The sequence below is a fragment of the Anticarsia gemmatalis genome, chromosome Z (genome assembly GCF_050436995.1).
Source record: "Anticarsia gemmatalis isolate Benzon Research Colony breed Stoneville strain chromosome Z, ilAntGemm2 primary, whole genome shotgun sequence".
In the NCBI taxonomy this organism is placed as follows: domain Eukaryota; kingdom Metazoa; phylum Arthropoda; class Insecta; order Lepidoptera; family Erebidae; genus Anticarsia; species Anticarsia gemmatalis.
In genome coordinates, this window is record NC_134776.1 from 12239261 (window position 1) to 12258157 (window position 18897).

Below are 18897 nucleotides of genomic sequence, written 5' to 3' on the forward strand. Positions count from 1 at the left end.
GATATTACAATTATTTTGTTCTAGAACAAACAATCTTTCTTCATGGAATTTTAGCAAGATTACGTGGAAAGAAGAGAATTTGAAGAGTGCTCTTAACTAATCACTAAATAAAATATGTTATCGATTTAGTACAGCTGCCTATCTTTATTTAAAGAGTTTTCTTAAGGTCTTTAACCGAGCTTTATTGAATTAGAGTTCGCTACAAGAGCTAATATAATATCATTAGCTTTGACCGACTTATAAGGGTAACTCAACATAAACAAGAACAAAAGTGATCACCCTTCTGAACCCTAACTTTTCTTGTATAACCAATGAACGGGACCAACCCATTACCATATTTATACCCGCAAATATTTTCTAATAGATACGGGATAGCGAGTGAATATTAATTACCTTATAACTTGTATATACCTAAGGCTTGCTAATAATAGTAAGAGGATTATACATACATAAGTATGTTAATTTCCCTAGCTAACGAGCCATGAATAGTTAAGAGAGAACGTCACCAAAGAATGAGCTTTTGTGATAGTCATGCAAAGCCGACATGTGGGTCGTATCTGATTTCACAGTGACCAAATACATAACGAGAACAGACTGTGTGAAATATGAACATTTAGCCGAGTTGTATAATTTTGTCTGACTGAATCCACTGCCATACTTATACAATTTATAGTAACCAGGATATATTTTATACGCTACGGAATTAGTTCCATAACAACGTAGACAATACTTACTCCGTATAATTTTCTAAGTATAGGTATTGTTACTGTATTGAGTTTTAATCAATATTATGGAAAATATTGTAAATTACTTTTACTTAATGAATTTTAGTAAATCGTATTATCTCGATAAAAGGTGCGTATTATAAATATTATATTTTGTTCTAAAATCTGTGTTATATTTGAATCAATACTGACCGTATGTTATAACTTAAACTTTCTTGAGAAGCTACATTATGACTGCCTCCGTGGCGCAGTGGTTTAGGTCGCCACGCCGATACTACTGTGTTGGGAGGTCGTGGGTTCGATTCCCACACGGAACAATTATTTGTGCGATCCACAAATACTTGTTTCGAGTCTGGTTGTGCTTTGTGTCCGTTGTTTGTATGTTTGTAAAAGTCCCCGCGACACAAGAGCAATAATTAGTGCGGGAGTTGTTTTTTTTAAAAACAAGAAACAAAAACAATTATCGTTCATTAACGGAAGATATCTAGCGCGAGAAATATTCGTGGGCGGCTTTATGTTTTTATATTCAAATCCCCTTGATACTCGTGAAAAGAATTCATTGAAAAAACGTCAAAAGGAATAGATAGATAAGCTCTAGTTGGCGTTAGACTTTAAGCTTACTGAGTGTTTGTTTAGTCGTCTTTGTGTCTTAGGTTCATTAGATTGCTATCAATTACAATATTTAGCTTAGGGCTTGGTATCCACTATACGGCGTTAATAAATTTTAAATGTCATTCAAAATATTCCCTGAAAGGCACAGATTAGTTTCAAATCATGGGGATAGTTTGAAATATAAAGACTTAACGTGTTGAAGTTTTATAAATTACAAAGATTATGTCCGATTTGAGTTCTTAAAGGTGCAGGGTGCAATAAGATTCGATCAATGTAAACAGCCTAAAATGTTCAAAGTTCACTCTCAAAAATAGATGCAACCGATTCAGATCTGGTTCAAGTTGAATGCCTAAAACGAATATGCGCCCAAGTGGAAGGTCAAGACCCAAATAGAAAACTTTCAAGTGCATACTGAGCCTTCTTTAGCCCCTAACCTAGACGGATATTTACAGACCACATCGACAGACAGTCAATGAATAAGTCCAATATGGAACAAGTTCAGTGCCAGAAGGTTTATCTATTTCTGGGAATTGCAGTTCAATGAAAACGAGGGACAGACGTAGCGAAAGTGAATTTTATTTCAAGGTTAGTTGCTCGACAGTTTTAAATGTAAATGCAATATCAGGCGAGCGTTGTCAAAAAATTAATCATGGCGTGAATATTTTTTTTTGAATTCTGCAATACCTACTCGTACTAGAAGGAGTACTTTCACGTGTCAATTCTACTGAACATCGGGCGTGTTCGGTACGTAATTGGTACAATAAGGCAGAAAATAAAGATCTTAAGTTTAAACTAGACCCGTACTGTGGTGAACTCAAGAACCAACCCCTCTCACCTCTGGAAGGACATCCTTGCGCAGCAGTGGAATAGCAACGGGTTAAAAAAAGTTCAAACTCTGGCTTTTAATGTACATCACTTATTACAACTTTTTGTTTACGTTACTATAATATGCTGTATTCTTATCGTTCAATGCCATTATCACTATTCGGAAAAAGGATTAATTTCTTCATTTAATCTTCCAATGTCCCAGTAATATCAACAATACCCCTTAACAAAAGTTATATCTCAAACCCCGACTATAACTTTTCGTAGAGCAAAGAAATCGGGTGAATAAATGGCGAGCCCCGTGATAATGAATGATAGGGGATGCTCTTTTCGCTAAACAATGGTAATAAATACAGTGACTGGTCCGCTTACCACCCGTCAGCCGGCGGCTTCAAGGTAGGAGTGTTCAGATCTACGCTTACATAGAAAACTATTGCTGTGTGGGACGTATTTTAACATATAAACGCGAGAACATGTCTGCGGTAACTGTTATAGTTTTCAATGTACAATTGTAATGTCGAGGAATTTAAAAGAAAAAAAAATCTTATCTTTCTTTTTGAAGGTTCGCGTCAACACATGCATGTATTTGACTGATTAATACCAATCATCAGATCGACTATGACGTGAAAAGCAGAGAAATGTATTGTTATTTCACAACACATCTATGTTTCGCTTCTGTTGCGAAATAATTTACCACGTACTAATGATACTTAACATGAATTCTATAAATGGACTAAAAAGTATACTTTATATGAATTCTAGAAATGGTATCTTAAAACAACTTACCTTTTGTGCTGAGACATTTACATTTAAAAGTACACAGCTGAAAAATCTTATGAAACTCCACTTAAAACTTAGTTTTACATCCAAGATACTCTCATAAAACAGTTTAAAAACATTGAAATGTAATACATTTTTATAGTGACCCACTTTCTCCAGGCGACCAAGAAAGATTCCCTCCCTAGGGTAAGATGGCAAAAATTAAAAACAAATAAAACGTAGCCAAAGTGTGTCCGTGACTTTACGGTGTGAAAAGAGAACGTTTTCCAAGTTACTCCGAACACTTGATTCAGCCAATCAAATATACCCACCCTCCGACAAGTCTCCCGCGCCTCTTCTCTTTATAAGCGAACAGAGCGCCAGGAAGGGCGCAGTATGTCCCAGCCGTTGCAGCGACACATCCACTAATTAGTCTAATTGTCATACATTCAGAGCACCATTTCACACAAGCACGTTCAAAGTTAAACAATTCATTTAGTAGTTCGCGTCATTTCGTTTTTACTCCTGAAATAAATTTTCAGCATTTAAGTGATTACTTTAAAATTTAAACGTTTTCATTTAAGTTTTTATTTTTGAAAGAAATATGAGTGGTTCTGGAAAGGGTCTTCTAGGACTATGGCTGTATAGGAACGGTTCGGATTGGGAAGTTAAAAACGAGGCTCAGCATCACCCAAAACTTGGAGAACTACAAAGTATGATGCAACAACCGCCCCAACACTCCGAAAGTGAGAGGTTGTCGGTGATTTTCACTTTAAGGAACCAAGTTGGAGGGCTAGTTAAAGCTCTGACCGTCTTTCAAGACCTCGGGATCAATGTCCTTCATATTGAATCCAGGAAATCAGCTACTGAAGTCGCTTCAGTAAGTTTCGATACCGATATTTGTTCGTGGTTGTCAGTATATTTTTTTAACCCTTAATTAACATTTATCGAAAAAAAACACGGGTAATAAAATCATTAACGCCAAGCCAGATACTCAATTGATTTTTCCTAGATATTGGTATTTTTATGCACGTGAGAGCGGCCTCTCATGGTCTAATTAATTGCAGCGGTCCTTAACGTTGTTATGGAATAAATTAGCTTCGCTCCTCTATGGATTTTTATGCAATATTTTTAATAATATGGTTTTATTCTACTTATATTTTATTTTGTTTGGTTTAGTCTGATATTTTGGTGGACGTCGAGTGCGATGCCAATCGGATAGAGCAGTTGAAGCGGATGCTGAAGCGAGAGGTCCAGGAGTTTGAAGTGGTTTCGTCTCAAACTGGCGATGAGTTCCCACCTCCGACACCTTTGTCTTCTACCGCCAGTTTTGGTAAGTACACTTAATTTATATTCTTATTTTTTTAATTTGTCTGAATGCGGGTTATTGTGAGCTTCTTTAAAATCCGAGGATTATTTTACATCTTCGACGATAAATACATTTGTGTGATACTATGATATAATGTAAACTCTAATTTATTTTACCAGTATCTTTCTGTATCTTAAATCAATACCAGAAAGGTTAAATGTGTTTTCTAAGGTTTTAAAAATATGTTTTTGTAGTGCATTGCTAGCGCAATTTAAATTACAATCTTGTATTTGAACACCTCGTTTATTATGCGTAGACCATTATTATAATGACTGAATGCTTGCGTCTAAATAATAATAATAATTTACTTACTCCAAAGTATCTAATTAAGAAGTTTATATTTCTGAAGGAACTTTTACTTTTCATTGTAACAGCGAAGTGCTATTGAGACTCCAATTTTGTTCTTTATAAATGTACTGAGAAAGAAATTCAAAAGCTGTTATGTTTCTATTTTGCATTAAGAACGGCACTCTAGATTCACAACTGCAATCTAAAATCTTTTTATTTTCATACAAATAATAGAAATAATGCGAACAATAGTATTATATTGCAAGGCACATAAAACTTTAGAAGACTTTTCAATCAATTGGAGAAAATTTAGAGATCAAAATAATTTATTGGTCTCCGGAGTTATCTAGTTCTTTTAGTTAGGTTTTTTACTTCCAACTGAATATGAAATTCTACAAAACACACAACTGGGATCAAAGATATTTAATGAACTTCGTTCACAATTGCTATTCCTCTCTCTTGAATACGTATTATTACGTATCTTATTTACCGAAGCATTACATTTAGTTTGTTCAAATAATTAAGATTGCGACCTAAGACAGTAATATTTTACAAGTCATTGTAAGCTTCCGTCGTTATGCGGCTATAATGGCCTATTTAATGTATAAAAAGCAATATTTGAATGTAATTGTGTCCGATACAAAGACATCGATACAAATATATCTAATTATAGAATACAGTATTCGAAATCTCTCACTTTGGTAACGAAATCTATATTTAGCTCCTTTTATTTTACTTTCAAATACTTTTATTCATGTCTCGTATCAAAATCTTTTAAATTGTGTTTGCACGAAGGCTACATTTCAATTCGAAATAAAAAGGGAAGCTCTGTAATGGAATGATTTACTTTGGTTATTTTTGGTGAGTGGGAGAGAATTGATACGCGAATAAATTTGTAGATTTTGGTGAGATGCACTGGTTCCCTCGGAAGATATCCGACCTGGATCGAGCGCAGAACGTCTTGATGTATGGTTCCGAGCTGGATGCTGATCACCCTGGCTTCAAGGACCCTGTGTACCGCAAACGCAGGGAACAGTTTGCTGCTATCGCCAATAACTATAAATAGTAAGTGATTTCATTCTTTGCCATTGCTAATCTTTCAATCCTTAAAAACACTGATTACGCCCTCTTCTTCTCGATTGATCACATTCGATACTTTCCTTTAAAAAACTCTGATTTTAGATTGATCACATTCGATAAGAATAGGGCATAATGCATTATTATTTACTTTAATAAAATTGAATACCACATTATGTCATTGATTTACGACTGCGCAGCAAATTACACAGTATTTGTATATATGTTACTGTAAAAGCCCGAACTGTGGTAAATCCTAAGATTTTCCGGTAAAACCTAAGATTTACCAACTTTCAATGGTAAAAGTCCGAACAAGCCAGAGTTAAAAAACTTTGTTACGATATATAAAAAAATCCTCCTTCATAACTATGTTTATAAATATTTCACGGTATAATTATATACTGTGACATAGTTATAAAGAAGGAGTTTTGGGCAAAGCGACATGGGTAGGTTAGGTTAGAAGGCTAAGGTGGGAGCGAGCGAAGCGAAGCTCCCACCTTAGCCTTCGTGGTTATTTTTTTTAACCACCCAGAAGGCCGGAAATCGGAAAATCTTAGGATTTACCACCGTTCGGGCTTTTACAGTAACATATATAAATCAGATGGTTTCAATACACAGAAATATGCTTTAAGCTTACACCTTCAACAAGACATTCCTGAACATTTATCGAAAATAATAAAAAAGCGGTAAACAAAAATATCGCACGCTATTTTCGTCACCGTTTAGGATATTATTTTTATTGTATTCAGAGCAGAATCAAAAGTAGCGGGACAGATTTATTATTGTCGAGTAATTGCGTCGCTAGCTCAGGGTTTTGCCATATTAATAGGCCGTCTGGAGATGTCGCCTACATTTTAAACGAAACATGTTCGTAGAATATTCGTATAAATAGATAATATTGATCGTATAGTTTGCTACAAGTACGGTCTAGGCAATAATTCTTTCGGTAACTGAGAGTGACAGGATAACGCTTTCCACACTATCTTTTCTTTAACGTATTGCCTAGCAGCTTACATAAGAAATTGCAAGACAATCTTTACTCCAGTAACCTAAAAAAGGGTACGAAACAATAAAGTGATAAGTTAGTAGTAGGACTGTAATCACCAACTATAGCCTAACAACTTATTAGAGAGTCTTGTATGCAAGGTCCGCGGCTGGTAGAGTAATACAAAATTCAAAATTCACAGTGGTCTGGACCTGCATGTAGCGGAAGGTGGTTTGAAACTACACACAATGTTCATATAGTTTTAATAAATCGTGCATGTCAAGGCTCTCTACATTGTTAGTTATCGAGTTATAAGAAATTTTGATTCTGTTTCCAGAATCGGCAATTTTCCGAAAAACTCCGTACAAACAAATCACTTCGCACATGCTTAAGACATGTGTTGAAAATAAGTGTGAAGAATACAGGGTGACTTTATAAAGTAACATAAAAAAAGCAGTTTTCATATTATCTTTCGCATAATTACAAGCAAAAACTCATGTCGTTAAGTAAACGGTCCAAATCTCGTCTAAGCCCACGCCCCATAATTATTTCTGACCTTGTTTTCCTAGCGACAAATGTTAGATCTTACTTTTCGTTTTGAAGATTCGACCTGACTCATCTTGTTCGCATTTTGATATCTTTATTTTGTCTGTGATTATCAAACAACTGTTTTTCGTGTAAACGATTTTAATGCGTGTGAACCGTCATGACATTATTAATCTCAATTTATAACAGACACAAAAAATAGACGTGGTTATGCAACAGTCTCTAATACTAGTAGAATAGATATTTTAAAATATTCTGTGGTACTAGCTGTAACCTATGATTTTTTACGTAGTGAAACAGTCTTATTTCTTTCCTTTTATGTAATACTAGAGGCCGCCCGCAACTTCGTCCGCGTGGTGTATATAGCCTATAGTCTTACTCAATAAATGTGCTATCTAACACTGAAATATATTTTCGAATCGGACCAGCAGCTTCTGAGATTAGCGCGTTCGAACAAACAAAAAAACAAACAAACAAACTCTTCAGCTTTATAATATTAGTATAGATTTCATTGTAATCGATTTTGTAATATTTGCGTGAAAGAGTAACAAACATCCATACATTCTCACAAACTGTCGCATTTATAATATTAGTAGGATTTAATGGTTCTACCTCGTCATCATAAAGTAGCCCAGCCCTGTGTCTGTAATGCCTACGCCGATAGTATTTTCTAAAATATACATAGCTGAAGTATCACTTCACACCCACATTACTTCGATAATGACGTTTGGGTGTGCGAATAAATCACTGTTCAAGTGATCAAACAACACGTGTATGCTGTGTTTTCGGATTTATCATAAACATATTTTTTATATCACACATAATATTGGATATCAAAGGGCTAAATAGATTTTTAAAATGCTATTGAGTTGGCAATGTGCAGTGATAACCGAACGATTTGACTATTCTCCGTTCACGTCTTCCACCGACCAAGTTGCGTAACGATGTACGAAGTCATGGTTTAGGGTCTTGTTTACTTAAAAATTGTTTGTGCAATCTTGAAGAAATACAAGCACCAATCGCTACTTGGGAATGAAATAGAATTCAATTTATTTAAGAAAGCCTGTGTCCAGCATTACGTTTCAGGTTGACAGAGATCGTTAGTCTCTGTTTAACTACTTACTTACTCTAAGCTTTACTTTTATAATGTACGTTTGACGCAGTGGTTAAACTGGTCACCTCGCCGTAATAGCCGTAGAGCCGCGTGTGGGCTAGAATACTGCCTAGGACAAATGTTTGTGTGATAAACACGAGTACCTGTTCTAAAAACTGTAAATTTATTTATTTGAGTATGATTTAGAAGTATACTGTATCAGTTGTCTGGTTACCATACTACTGTGGCTAGTGGCTGTGTCTAGTGTAGAATCAGATGACCGTGTGATATTGTCCAAAAATATTTATTATTAATTACTTGAAGGACATCTCTCACTGATATAAAAATCCTATGTCCCGCGATGTATTACAATACTAGCTAGATTTTTTTTAAGTAAACTATCAGTCAATAGATCGTCAAACATCTCAATAGAAGCTGCTATGTCTAATTACCAGTATTATTACGGTCGGTAATACTTGACATATAATTAAACCTAATCAAATCGACTATTAGCTTTACAGGTCATTGGAGATCAAAGAGCATATTACTAGCGCAGATTTAGTTTGATGTAATGGCAGTAATCATAATCATAAACACATGATTTTACAGTCTCAAGGAGAGGTTTAGCTGTTGTTATAATACTAATTACCGGCAAAACCAATAGCGTGATTCTCTACCACTGTTGACTATCGACCAATGGCTAGCTATTTAAAAATTTGTTTAAAAATCTTATCAGTGCCTCTACCGGGCGCCGTAGAAACTATTTTTGTATCATATTTTAAATGTCAATTTCGCGATACTCGTTAGTGCTGACTGTAGATAATCACGTTGCAGAAAAATCTTACAATAGTAATTGTTGTATAGTAAAGGAAAAACTGCAAATAATGACTTACGTGTGTAATTTCCGCAAGAGACCAAATTCATCTGTTCCCAACAAACCAAATGTTACATTTCTTTCTCCAACAATGGACTCTACTAAGAAACAAAGATTGCAAGGGAAAGTATTTTTTCATTCTATTTCCCTAATAGAGGGTGGCTGGTAACAACGTCCTTAACTTAACTATATTAAGTGAGTTGCCACCTCGCAGACCAATGAAATAAATTGCCTTTTATTAGTCTGGAGCTAAAGTAAATAAAGGTAGAATACGCACACGTGATTTTATTTATTTACGTTTGAGCCTTGCCAAATAGTAAATAGCTATAAAATACGTTATTTTACTCTTGTTCAACAGTTGTGATTGTCGCAAGAAATAATATTTTCCCAGTCGACAATTTACTCCCGATTCAATCGCGACGGAATTGAAAACAGACTTTCCGATTGATTTGCCGAGAGTTTTGATACCGGTTTACAGAAGCCACGTTAAGTGGAAATAAAATCGGTTTCTGAAGCGGGAATAGGGGTCGTTATACCGTTAAAGATACATTTCTTCGGCTACATAATAGTTCGACAACTTAGTAGATAGCCCTAATAATAATATGCAGTATTTATCTAGCATGTGTATCTGTAAAATCAAAATGCTGTATCAAACAGGCCACCATCAGCAGCACGAGCCTGCGAGTCACTCATGTTCTAAATTCCGAATTTTGAGTACCTCCGTCATCAGAGAATGTTGCATACGAGACCCCCTAATAAGTTGTAGGACTGTAATATTGTTGTTGTTCTTCAACATTATTTATTAACTTTCCTACGATTTATACTCGTACAGTAATAGATACATGTATCCAGTAGATATTGACCTGATTGTGAGTTGTTTGTTGCAGTGGCCATCCAATTCCCAAGGTACAATACACAGACGTCGAAATTAAGACATGGTGAGTGTTTACTCGTACTCATGTTATTATTAGTTGGCGCTTTGTTCCAAATATTATTTTGTTTTGGCTTTTAGAATTATTCCTAGTTATTCTTAACATTGTAGCAACATTGCGATAGTGTTTAACAAGCCTATGCGAATTTCAAAATATATTATTTACTTACCAATTTGTTTTGGTAATGTGCTAGCAATATACTGAAAAAAATATCTAAGAAGTTTTATATATTATGTAGTCATAATAATCTCTTAATTACTGTAAGAGACAATATTTCTCATTATATTTATTGGACCGTATAAAATGACACATCCTACACTCGGTTATTTGTGGTGTTAATTTATGAGACATATTTCTTCACAGTGACTGTTTCGTAGCCAACTTGTTGCGTTATTTGCGTTGGATATCCATCGTTCAAAATTAATTACACACGTCTATCGACAAGTTTCGTAGTTCATCTCGAACAGTTTCCACGTCGATTATTACTTCCTCTGTAGTTACCGACCCTCCATAAGTCGATTTCCTTCCAGGGGCATCGTGTTCCGTGAACTCCACAAACTTTACCAGAAGCACGCATGCGATGAATACCTAGAGAACTGGCCACAACTAGTCAAGTACTGCGGCTACAGGGAGGATAATTTACCTCAGGTAACTTTCTAACCTGTGTAAATTACTCTACTACGAGAACATGTTAACACATCAAACAAAGTTATATCAAGTCAACTAACTAGCATCGATATTCCATTAGGATTGATTACAAGACAATTATATTTGAGCCTATCAAAGGATTTTCGTCAAGTTACTTAGTAAATTGACAAAGTCAACTGAAAGCTGCTTATAAATAATGTAGATTCACTCAATTAACTTCGCTATTGCCGTTTACGATTAATTCTCGGCAGCTGAATCACGAATTTTCGTAGTAAATACAATAAATAAAATGAAATAGGAACAGTTGTTCTGGAATGTACAATAAAACTGAACCTTTAGGCAGAAAGCCAGCTGTCATTGTATACGATAAGTACTTTTGTGTTGAACGTACGTTATTTACAGTTGGAGGATGTGAGCGCTTTCCTGAAGCGTAAAACTGGTTTCCAATTGCGCCCCGTCGCAGGGTACCTGTCCCCACGAGACTTTCTGTCTGGTCTGGCGTTTAGAGTGTTTCACTGCACTCAGTATATTCGCCATTCTTCAGATCCTTTCTACACACCGGAACCGTAAGTCGTAACGTTTTAGCTGGATTTTATCAGGAAAATGGAAGCTAGATATACAGATTATGATATATTGAGAAAAGCTATAAATATTAAACAAACAAGGCAGAAATCCGTTCCGTCAAACTGTGCGACGTCTCCAGTGCCTCGAAGCGCGAGGTCAAGTATCATCGCAGTTTTATAAATAAATAAATAAATCTAAGTTTTATTCCAGACGCTTTGATTAATTAGCAAGTACATAATAACATTGCATCAAAAAACATATTTCTATCACAGTGATTGCTGCCACGAATTGTTGGGACATATGCCGTTGCTCGCCAACCCTAGCTTTGCGCAATTCTCTCAAGAGCTCGGACTGGCATCCCTGGGAGCAACCGATGAGGACATCGATAAATTGGCAACGGTAACTGTCGACAACTCATATTTCTTCGATTCTAAGTGAAATACACATTCTCTGTCATAACAATCTGCACGAGTAGGTAGATATCAAGCTAACATCTTATAAAAGTAATTGAAACACGCGTCAGTTGTTTGTGTAAATCCAAGAATTGCTTAAACAATTTTAACTGATGCGTTGAATGATTGTGTTACTCGGATCCAGGAAGTATAAATCTTTGGATCTGTTCCATTAATGTCCATGTAAACAAGAGTATTATTAATGCCAATGATTACATTACAGCTTTACTTCTTCACCGTCGAATTTGGTTTGTGTCGGCAAACTGATGGCAGTTTCCGCGTGTACGGCGCTGGTCTGTTATCTTCCGTTGCTGAGCTCCAACATGCTCTCACCACGCCCGCCAAGATTAAACGCTTTGATCCCGAAATCACCGTAAACGAAGAATGTATTATTACTTCGTACCAAAATGCTTATTATTACACCGACTCCTTTGAAGAGGCAAAGGAAAAAATGAGGTTGGTAAATTCAGACTTGATTAAATATTCAACAGTACTGAGTTAACGAAATTGAAATTAATTACTACGTAGAGCAATAATGTTGTCTATCTGACGATTTAATTATTATGAGTACCGTCTGATACAATGTAAGCAGACGGGTAGTGAACATTTAAACAATGTTGATAGAGATATACATAAGACAGGCTATAAAATTACAGTTTACGGCTGTAACACAGTTTACTATGTTTCAAGAATAGCGAAACGGATGACCATTGTAATTTTTACATTTAAGACTTGTCTGCTATAAAATTGTTCTAATGGTAAAACTAACAAAGCGACTTAAGAAAGAATGCTGTTCACCGAAATACCGCAAGTGGCCTCGCTTTTCTAACAACAACTTTGTTATTACCGTCATTAAGCTCTTTGTTGCTTCTAACAATGTAAGTTTTTAATTATTAAATAACGTAGGCTGTAACCTTTCTGAAAGTTGAAAAGTTTGTAGGTATTCATTTTATACTCTTATTTATACAGGGCGTTTGCCGATAGCATACAGCGTCCTTTCGGTGTTCGATACAACCCATACACCCAGAGTGTGGATATTCTCAGCAACGCTCAGAAGATAACTGCGTTGGTGAGCGAGCTGAGGGGAGACATCTGTATTGTGTCTTCTGCTATCAAGAAAATATCCGCTCAAGATTCCACCTTAGACGTTGAGACGATCGCTAACATGCTCCACACGGGATTACAGGTATAATTAAATAAAAACAAAAAACAAATCTTAAGTAGAACAATATTTTCTTCTCCTGAAAGAGCAACCATAAATGGCTTAGTACATAATAGCCGGATTTTCGCAGACCAAAGCTTATCTCGTCAATTGATAGAAAAGTCTATAATAGGATTTGTACGAGCCGGCCACAATAGGAAAGTTACGGTCGAAATATTATAAAATGTTTGAGCAAGCAACGAACAGATTTCGTTCTCAATATGGTTCCACATTTACCTAAAATCTTCTAGTTTATATATATTTTGTTTTTTCTCAGAAAATGAATGATTGATGGAATATGCAAATAATATTTACCTGGTATTTTGGAATGAATAATCAAAAGACATACTAAATTATGTGTGTTCAACTCAATACTAAAATAATATTGAGCTTTATTTACAGCTTATTCTTGAAAATATTACTGGTACCCACCAGTTGGTATTAAATTCCAAAATTCAATATTCATGTCTCAATATTAGTCAAAACGCGACTGTTTCTGTTCAAACAGTATGAATTCTTGGTAATTTGGTACTTTAAAGCTTTCCACTCGAATGTACTTCATAAATCCAATCAATTCGCAAGAGATGAAGATGTCTAATATATTGTAAGTAAAATCAATTGAGATTGGATCATCGACATCGAAGCTTAATCTTCGTCTGTGCAAATAAGATGCTGAAGGAATTATATTCCCTTCACTGCCTGAGTAATACAACAGATTACGATAAATACTTTCATAAAAAAATGTAGACGTAAAAATATAATCATGAAAGAATTTTGATACTTTCGAAAGAACGTCTAAAAAATTAAGTGCAAGTGTCGGTCTTGTAAAATTACTTAAAAGCATTCATTACATTAGGTAGAGTAGAGTTTCCACGCAATGTTTATTTAGCGTTTTGCAAGTTATCTTTGATCATTAGATCAAAGGTTCACATGTATTTTTGGATATAAAACAAAGTATTTCGTTTACAGCTCAGTCGTTACGAAAAGACGTCGGTTTGCTAAATAATACCGCACGTTTAATTATTACAACGATAATTTGTGCAAATTGACTGTGAAAAACAAGGTGTTTTGGTTCTGTTTTGAATGAAGCAAACATTATTTTCATTATATTGTTTGTTATCGATATTTTACTCTAGGATAAGGTAAATAATCCGCATTCATTTGGATACGACCTCACGCTCATGGTTATTCGTAACAAAGGAACTCATGGAATTATAATATAATATGGAAGATACCTTACACGGGCTTTTACTCAATCAAGGTCTTGATATTAACCTTGTGCGGCGTTATCTGTCTTTTCTCTTTAATATTAATTGTGTTAGGATATAAAAGTTCCGAGAAATAATTATTATCTTACGAGAAAAACAATTCAATGAGAAAATAATTAAATATCACCTTGGCGACGACTTTATTAACAGATCGTAGGAGGAGGAAAACGTATTTTATTCTTAATAAGCTATATTATCAGATGTTATAAGGTTACAGTATTTTTCTTCGAGACAAGGGTAATGTAAATGATCACAATACTACAGAGATCAGTACTGAAACTTTTTTTTTACCCAGTAAACGGTTTCTAGATACACACATATCGTAGTTTGGTCTCCGACAGCTTCTGTATCGCTATAAAATATAAACACCTATTAATAAAACCCAAGATCATTCGTTCTTTTTTGTAACAAAGCACTAATAAAAGTACCGAAAAAGAACGATTTTCTCGTTTAAACCCAATACGAATTCTACGAAAAAGGGTTTGCTTAAATGAATTCAACCCACGACCACGATTTGAAGTTGATTCTAATAACCTTTATATATTTTATGTGGGCATACAACCGAAATATATCGTGATTTATTTACGGTATATAAATATTAAAAACAGACGGTACACATTTGTTATTCAAATCCTTTGTTTTTAAAGTAAATTAGAAATAAGTACAAATGGAATATTCTTGTGTTGGAATCAGAAATTATCCGCCTCTAAATATTTGCCCAGAATTGTAACATTAATTATTATTGTTGAAAGGTCAATATTGCCACGCCTGGTTTACTCGACTGTGCTACTAAATGTGTTAGTTAAGTAGTAATTCTCAAAGATTGTCGAATTATCAAGTCACTGGCATTCCTTAAATTTGATTCGGTAGCCATACTAACAAAATACACCTTTCGAGTTATGGATAAAGGGACGATCAGAAGCCACTTGCAAGTCTGTTTTTGAGTAGGGTTTTTTTATGGAATTATTTTCGATGTTCTTTTTGCCGAATAATTATAAAGAAGTCGCTAACCATCGATTACCAATGCTACAAGTAAAAAGTCTACTGTGTATTTAACAGAAGAACAACTTAGCTCGATCCTCTACTACTATCGACTACCGCGCTCCGTAAGACCTGTTTTGGCAGTAAGTACATTTTAAACGTCAAACTCTCGATATTCGACAATACTGACTGTAGAGAAATGCGATAAAAAGTGAAAAACTTGACACAAACGCTATCAAATATTCGTAATCGTCCTTAACATACCGTTGTTTGTCTTAATTCGAGTTTGTCGTGCTTCCAATAAAACTTCACTCAGAAATATATGGAGAGTTATTAAAGGCATTATGATACTAATCGAGTATAACTCAATCAGCGCTCAATAGCGTTTGGCTCAATACATTCATCGCGTGGCCATAAACGTTAATGACAATTTAAGTGCTATATTCGATTTATGGAACACCAACTGTGGTAGACTAAAATTTAGTGTTTGAAATTGAAGTATTCGGAACGAGTGAGTGGTTTAATAACAGTACCTTAGTCTCGGATATTATTTAGACCACTTTTAGACTAAAAAACGGCGCACTTCTTGATGCTAGTATAAACGGAATTATTATAAGTATAATATAACTGAAATATTCCTTTAATATAAGGCCGCTAAAAATGACACGATTCTTGGAATGAAGTGCTTCGTAGGTAATAAATAAGATATAAATAAAAAGCGTCTTATGTTTCTGAATAGGATTTTTCTGTTTAAATTTCTAAGGCAGACATTATTAATCTTAGAATAATCAAGTCTTGAGAGTTTATTTACAGACGTTTGTAAACATCCAAGGAATTTAATTGAAATAATAATGAACGAATAACTATATGCTAAATGTAGATAAATATTTTTAATCACAAATTATTATATGATAATCTAGAAAACGTAGAAAATCATAGCGATTTAAAAAAGGTTAGTATAATAATATAAACATAAATCTTTTAATGTTTGGTATGTGTTCACACAATGTAATGAAAAAAAAGATTGCTTTTTAACGACGTAATATCGGAAAAACGTATTTAATATTTTTTTGGCTCTATCTTGAACCCAATTTTTATTATAAAACGCGTCATAACGAAGTGTTATATAAGATTCCTACCTCGGCTATTTTTGTTCCTCTAAACCTGTTACTAAATAACAGCCTACTAAAATATCAGTGTCACATAAAACCCGCCCAAGATTACTAATACTCGTGAATCGAATCCGGAGCCGTAGCGGGCAGAATGTGATTGGCAATCGTCTATCAAAAAATATCAGCCATTGTCCGAGATTAGTATTGCGAATGATAAAAGGAGGACTGGTCTTTCAGTTTCTCTCGAGCTATAGTTTATACCTACTTCTATTATAATAAGTATAATAAATACAAAAGTTTGCATGTTTGGATGTTTGTAAGGCAGTTCAATAGTCAATCTTTCTCAAAATACTTAACAGATTTTGATGAATTTATTTACGCAGGTAATTGGATCCACGCTTGAAATACTTTTCACCTCGGGAAATCTTTTCACGTGGACAAAATCGCAGTCAGTTGCTAGTATTCAATACGTCTATGTGGGTTCACTGATGGAATGTTTGGCGTTCTCAAAACAGAGCGCTAAAGATATTTCCCATGACAGTTGAAAGTAAAACATAAACCGAATCAATTTGAAATCCCAACAGTGACGCTGAAACTCGACGCGTGTTTATTTTTATTCCAGTGACTAACGTGTTGATTATTTGTTTAGGTCCAAGAGAGGAGTCCACAGTCCACATCTGGCGGAAGCACACCTAATTCCGAAAGAGGCGTCTCACCACGACCAGACACTAATAAGTGAATTGTAGAATTCTTAAACATGTTTGATATTTACCAGTTATCTGTATATTCGAATGCATGACCTAACATTGTAATTTTTCAAAGATTTTCCTCTAAGCTTAATATCACAGTGTAGTGTTATACAACTGCTTAACATGTTGCTGGATTAGTGTTAGGAGAAAATAGTCAAAAAGTTATTCCTTCAAAATGTTAGCTGCAGTTCTATGAGCTTGTTATTATAAACTTACATTATATGTAATCATTAGCACGTATTTATTGTTTACCTTCGAACATTTCACCATGCGTAATTAGTATGTAGCCGGATACGTCTAAATTTAGCTCGAGTATGTTTATTGGACCTAAGGAGTTGTTTATTGTTGTAATATTCATAGTCTACGCTGTATTTCTATGTAGTTTATAATCTGTTTATTGAAACAACGCAACTTTAAATGTTCATCGAAATTTTAATGTAACTCTATAAAATATTATTATTCTAGCAAATGGTTGTTTTATTTTGTCCGTTGAACCTAAAAAAAATACCCACAAAAACAAAGACAAGAAATTTGTAGACTTCTCTTCAATAATAAAATTAACTCACATAGATTCGAAATAAATGACTACTTGTCTAGGTTTCTTCTCATTATTTACTTCACTCTTTATACAATTGCATAAATAAGAAAAACAATCACCATAAAAATATACTTTGAAAATTCGTATAGTCAAGCTGAATGTTCAAGTCTATCTGCATTACCCGTAGTAGCTTCAGACATCATGTATAAACATAATTTGACTTAACAATCGCGAACAGACCCATATGACATGACGTAGCCCATAAAAGCCCTACCTCATTTCTGTAACAACTATTTTACGATTTGAAGTAAATAACTATTACTTTAAACCCAGTCGTTCGTACAGATATAGGTATTGTTGTATTTCTAATAGTACTGTGTTTACAATGGTCCTTTGTGTGATTGTATAATTGTCAATTTCAGAATAGTTTCACTATGACGTACGTTTAAAATTTTATATACGTAACAAAATGTTATTTACATATTTATGTTAAGGTACACGGGTAACAGTATATTCAAGATTCTATGGTTCCTATGGGAGTGACCTGTCCTACAACGATGCATCATAATGTCCTCGATTTCTAGCGACCATGTACGTTAATACGTGTTAATGAAAGTAATGCAGGTTCATGTATAATATTACTAATGTGCCATTCACACCAGGCAATGTAAACTGAAATGCTATAAACTAAATTCCTAGTTTTAACAGCAAACATTACAGCTTCAGCTAAAATAGATGATTTAACGACACCAATGGTTATTTCATGACGATAAAATAAAATCGATCGCATTAAATTATCAAATTCATATTGGAATATTGCCAAAAATAAAAAAAAGTATAAAAACTTATGATCAAGCCGCATAAGACTGCCATCACTGCTCCGAATCAAACGATCAGAAACTATCAGTCGACACTTACACATAACTGACCGGTCGAGACCAGCATCGGTTGGGCAAGATGCCAAAATATAAAACTATTAATTTTTTAAAACAAAGTGATGCAACAGTGTAAAAATGAGGTCGTACCGAGCTGGAATGATTTAGGACATAGTTAAAATTAAGATAAAAAATAAAGTTATGGCACTACAAAATATTCGAGGCATATATCAAAGATGATGTTCATGGTGAATGTACCAGACGTGTACGGATACATACTGTGCAGCCGCACTGTAACTAAAATAGTTATTATTCGCCATAATCATGCGGAGACCATTCAGAACGCGGAACAGAACATCATCTAGTAGTACACGATTAAACGGTAGTCCTTGGCAATGCTTCTTGAATTTAATTATAACTACTT

The 18897-nt window shown here is 34.6% G+C and overlaps 1 protein-coding gene across 1 annotated transcript; it reads left to right on the forward strand.

Annotated features, from left to right (window-relative positions):
- Nucleotides 1-3334: 3334 nt before the first annotated feature.
- Trhn (tryptophan hydroxylase) lies at nucleotides 3335-17519 on the forward strand. Its single transcript, XM_076134587.1, has 10 exons — nucleotides 3335-3801; nucleotides 4101-4254; nucleotides 5478-5643; nucleotides 10041-10091; nucleotides 10616-10733; nucleotides 11136-11299; nucleotides 11570-11696; nucleotides 11973-12205; nucleotides 12719-12935; nucleotides 16961-17519. The coding sequence occupies exons 1-10, from the start codon at nucleotides 3526-3528 to the stop codon at nucleotides 17048-17050; spliced, it is 1596 nt and encodes a 531-aa protein (XP_075990702.1). The 5' UTR covers nucleotides 3335-3525; the 3' UTR covers nucleotides 17051-17519.
- Nucleotides 17520-18897: the final 1378 nt, after the last annotated feature.

Bases quoted from the DNA above. Each gene is read 5' to 3' on its own strand.
- Trhn (XM_076134587.1), top strand. From the start codon at position 3,526: ATGAGTGGTTCTGGAAAGGGTCTTCTAGGACTATGGCTGTATAGGAAC. The intron at 10,092-10,615 runs GTGAGTGTTTAC...ATTTCCTTCCAG, and splicing joins GACGTCGAAATTAAGACATG to GGGCATCGTGTTCCGTGAAC. The intron at 11,300-11,569 runs GTAAGTCGTAAC...TTTCTATCACAG, and splicing joins CCTTTCTACACACCGGAACC to TGATTGCTGCCACGAATTGT.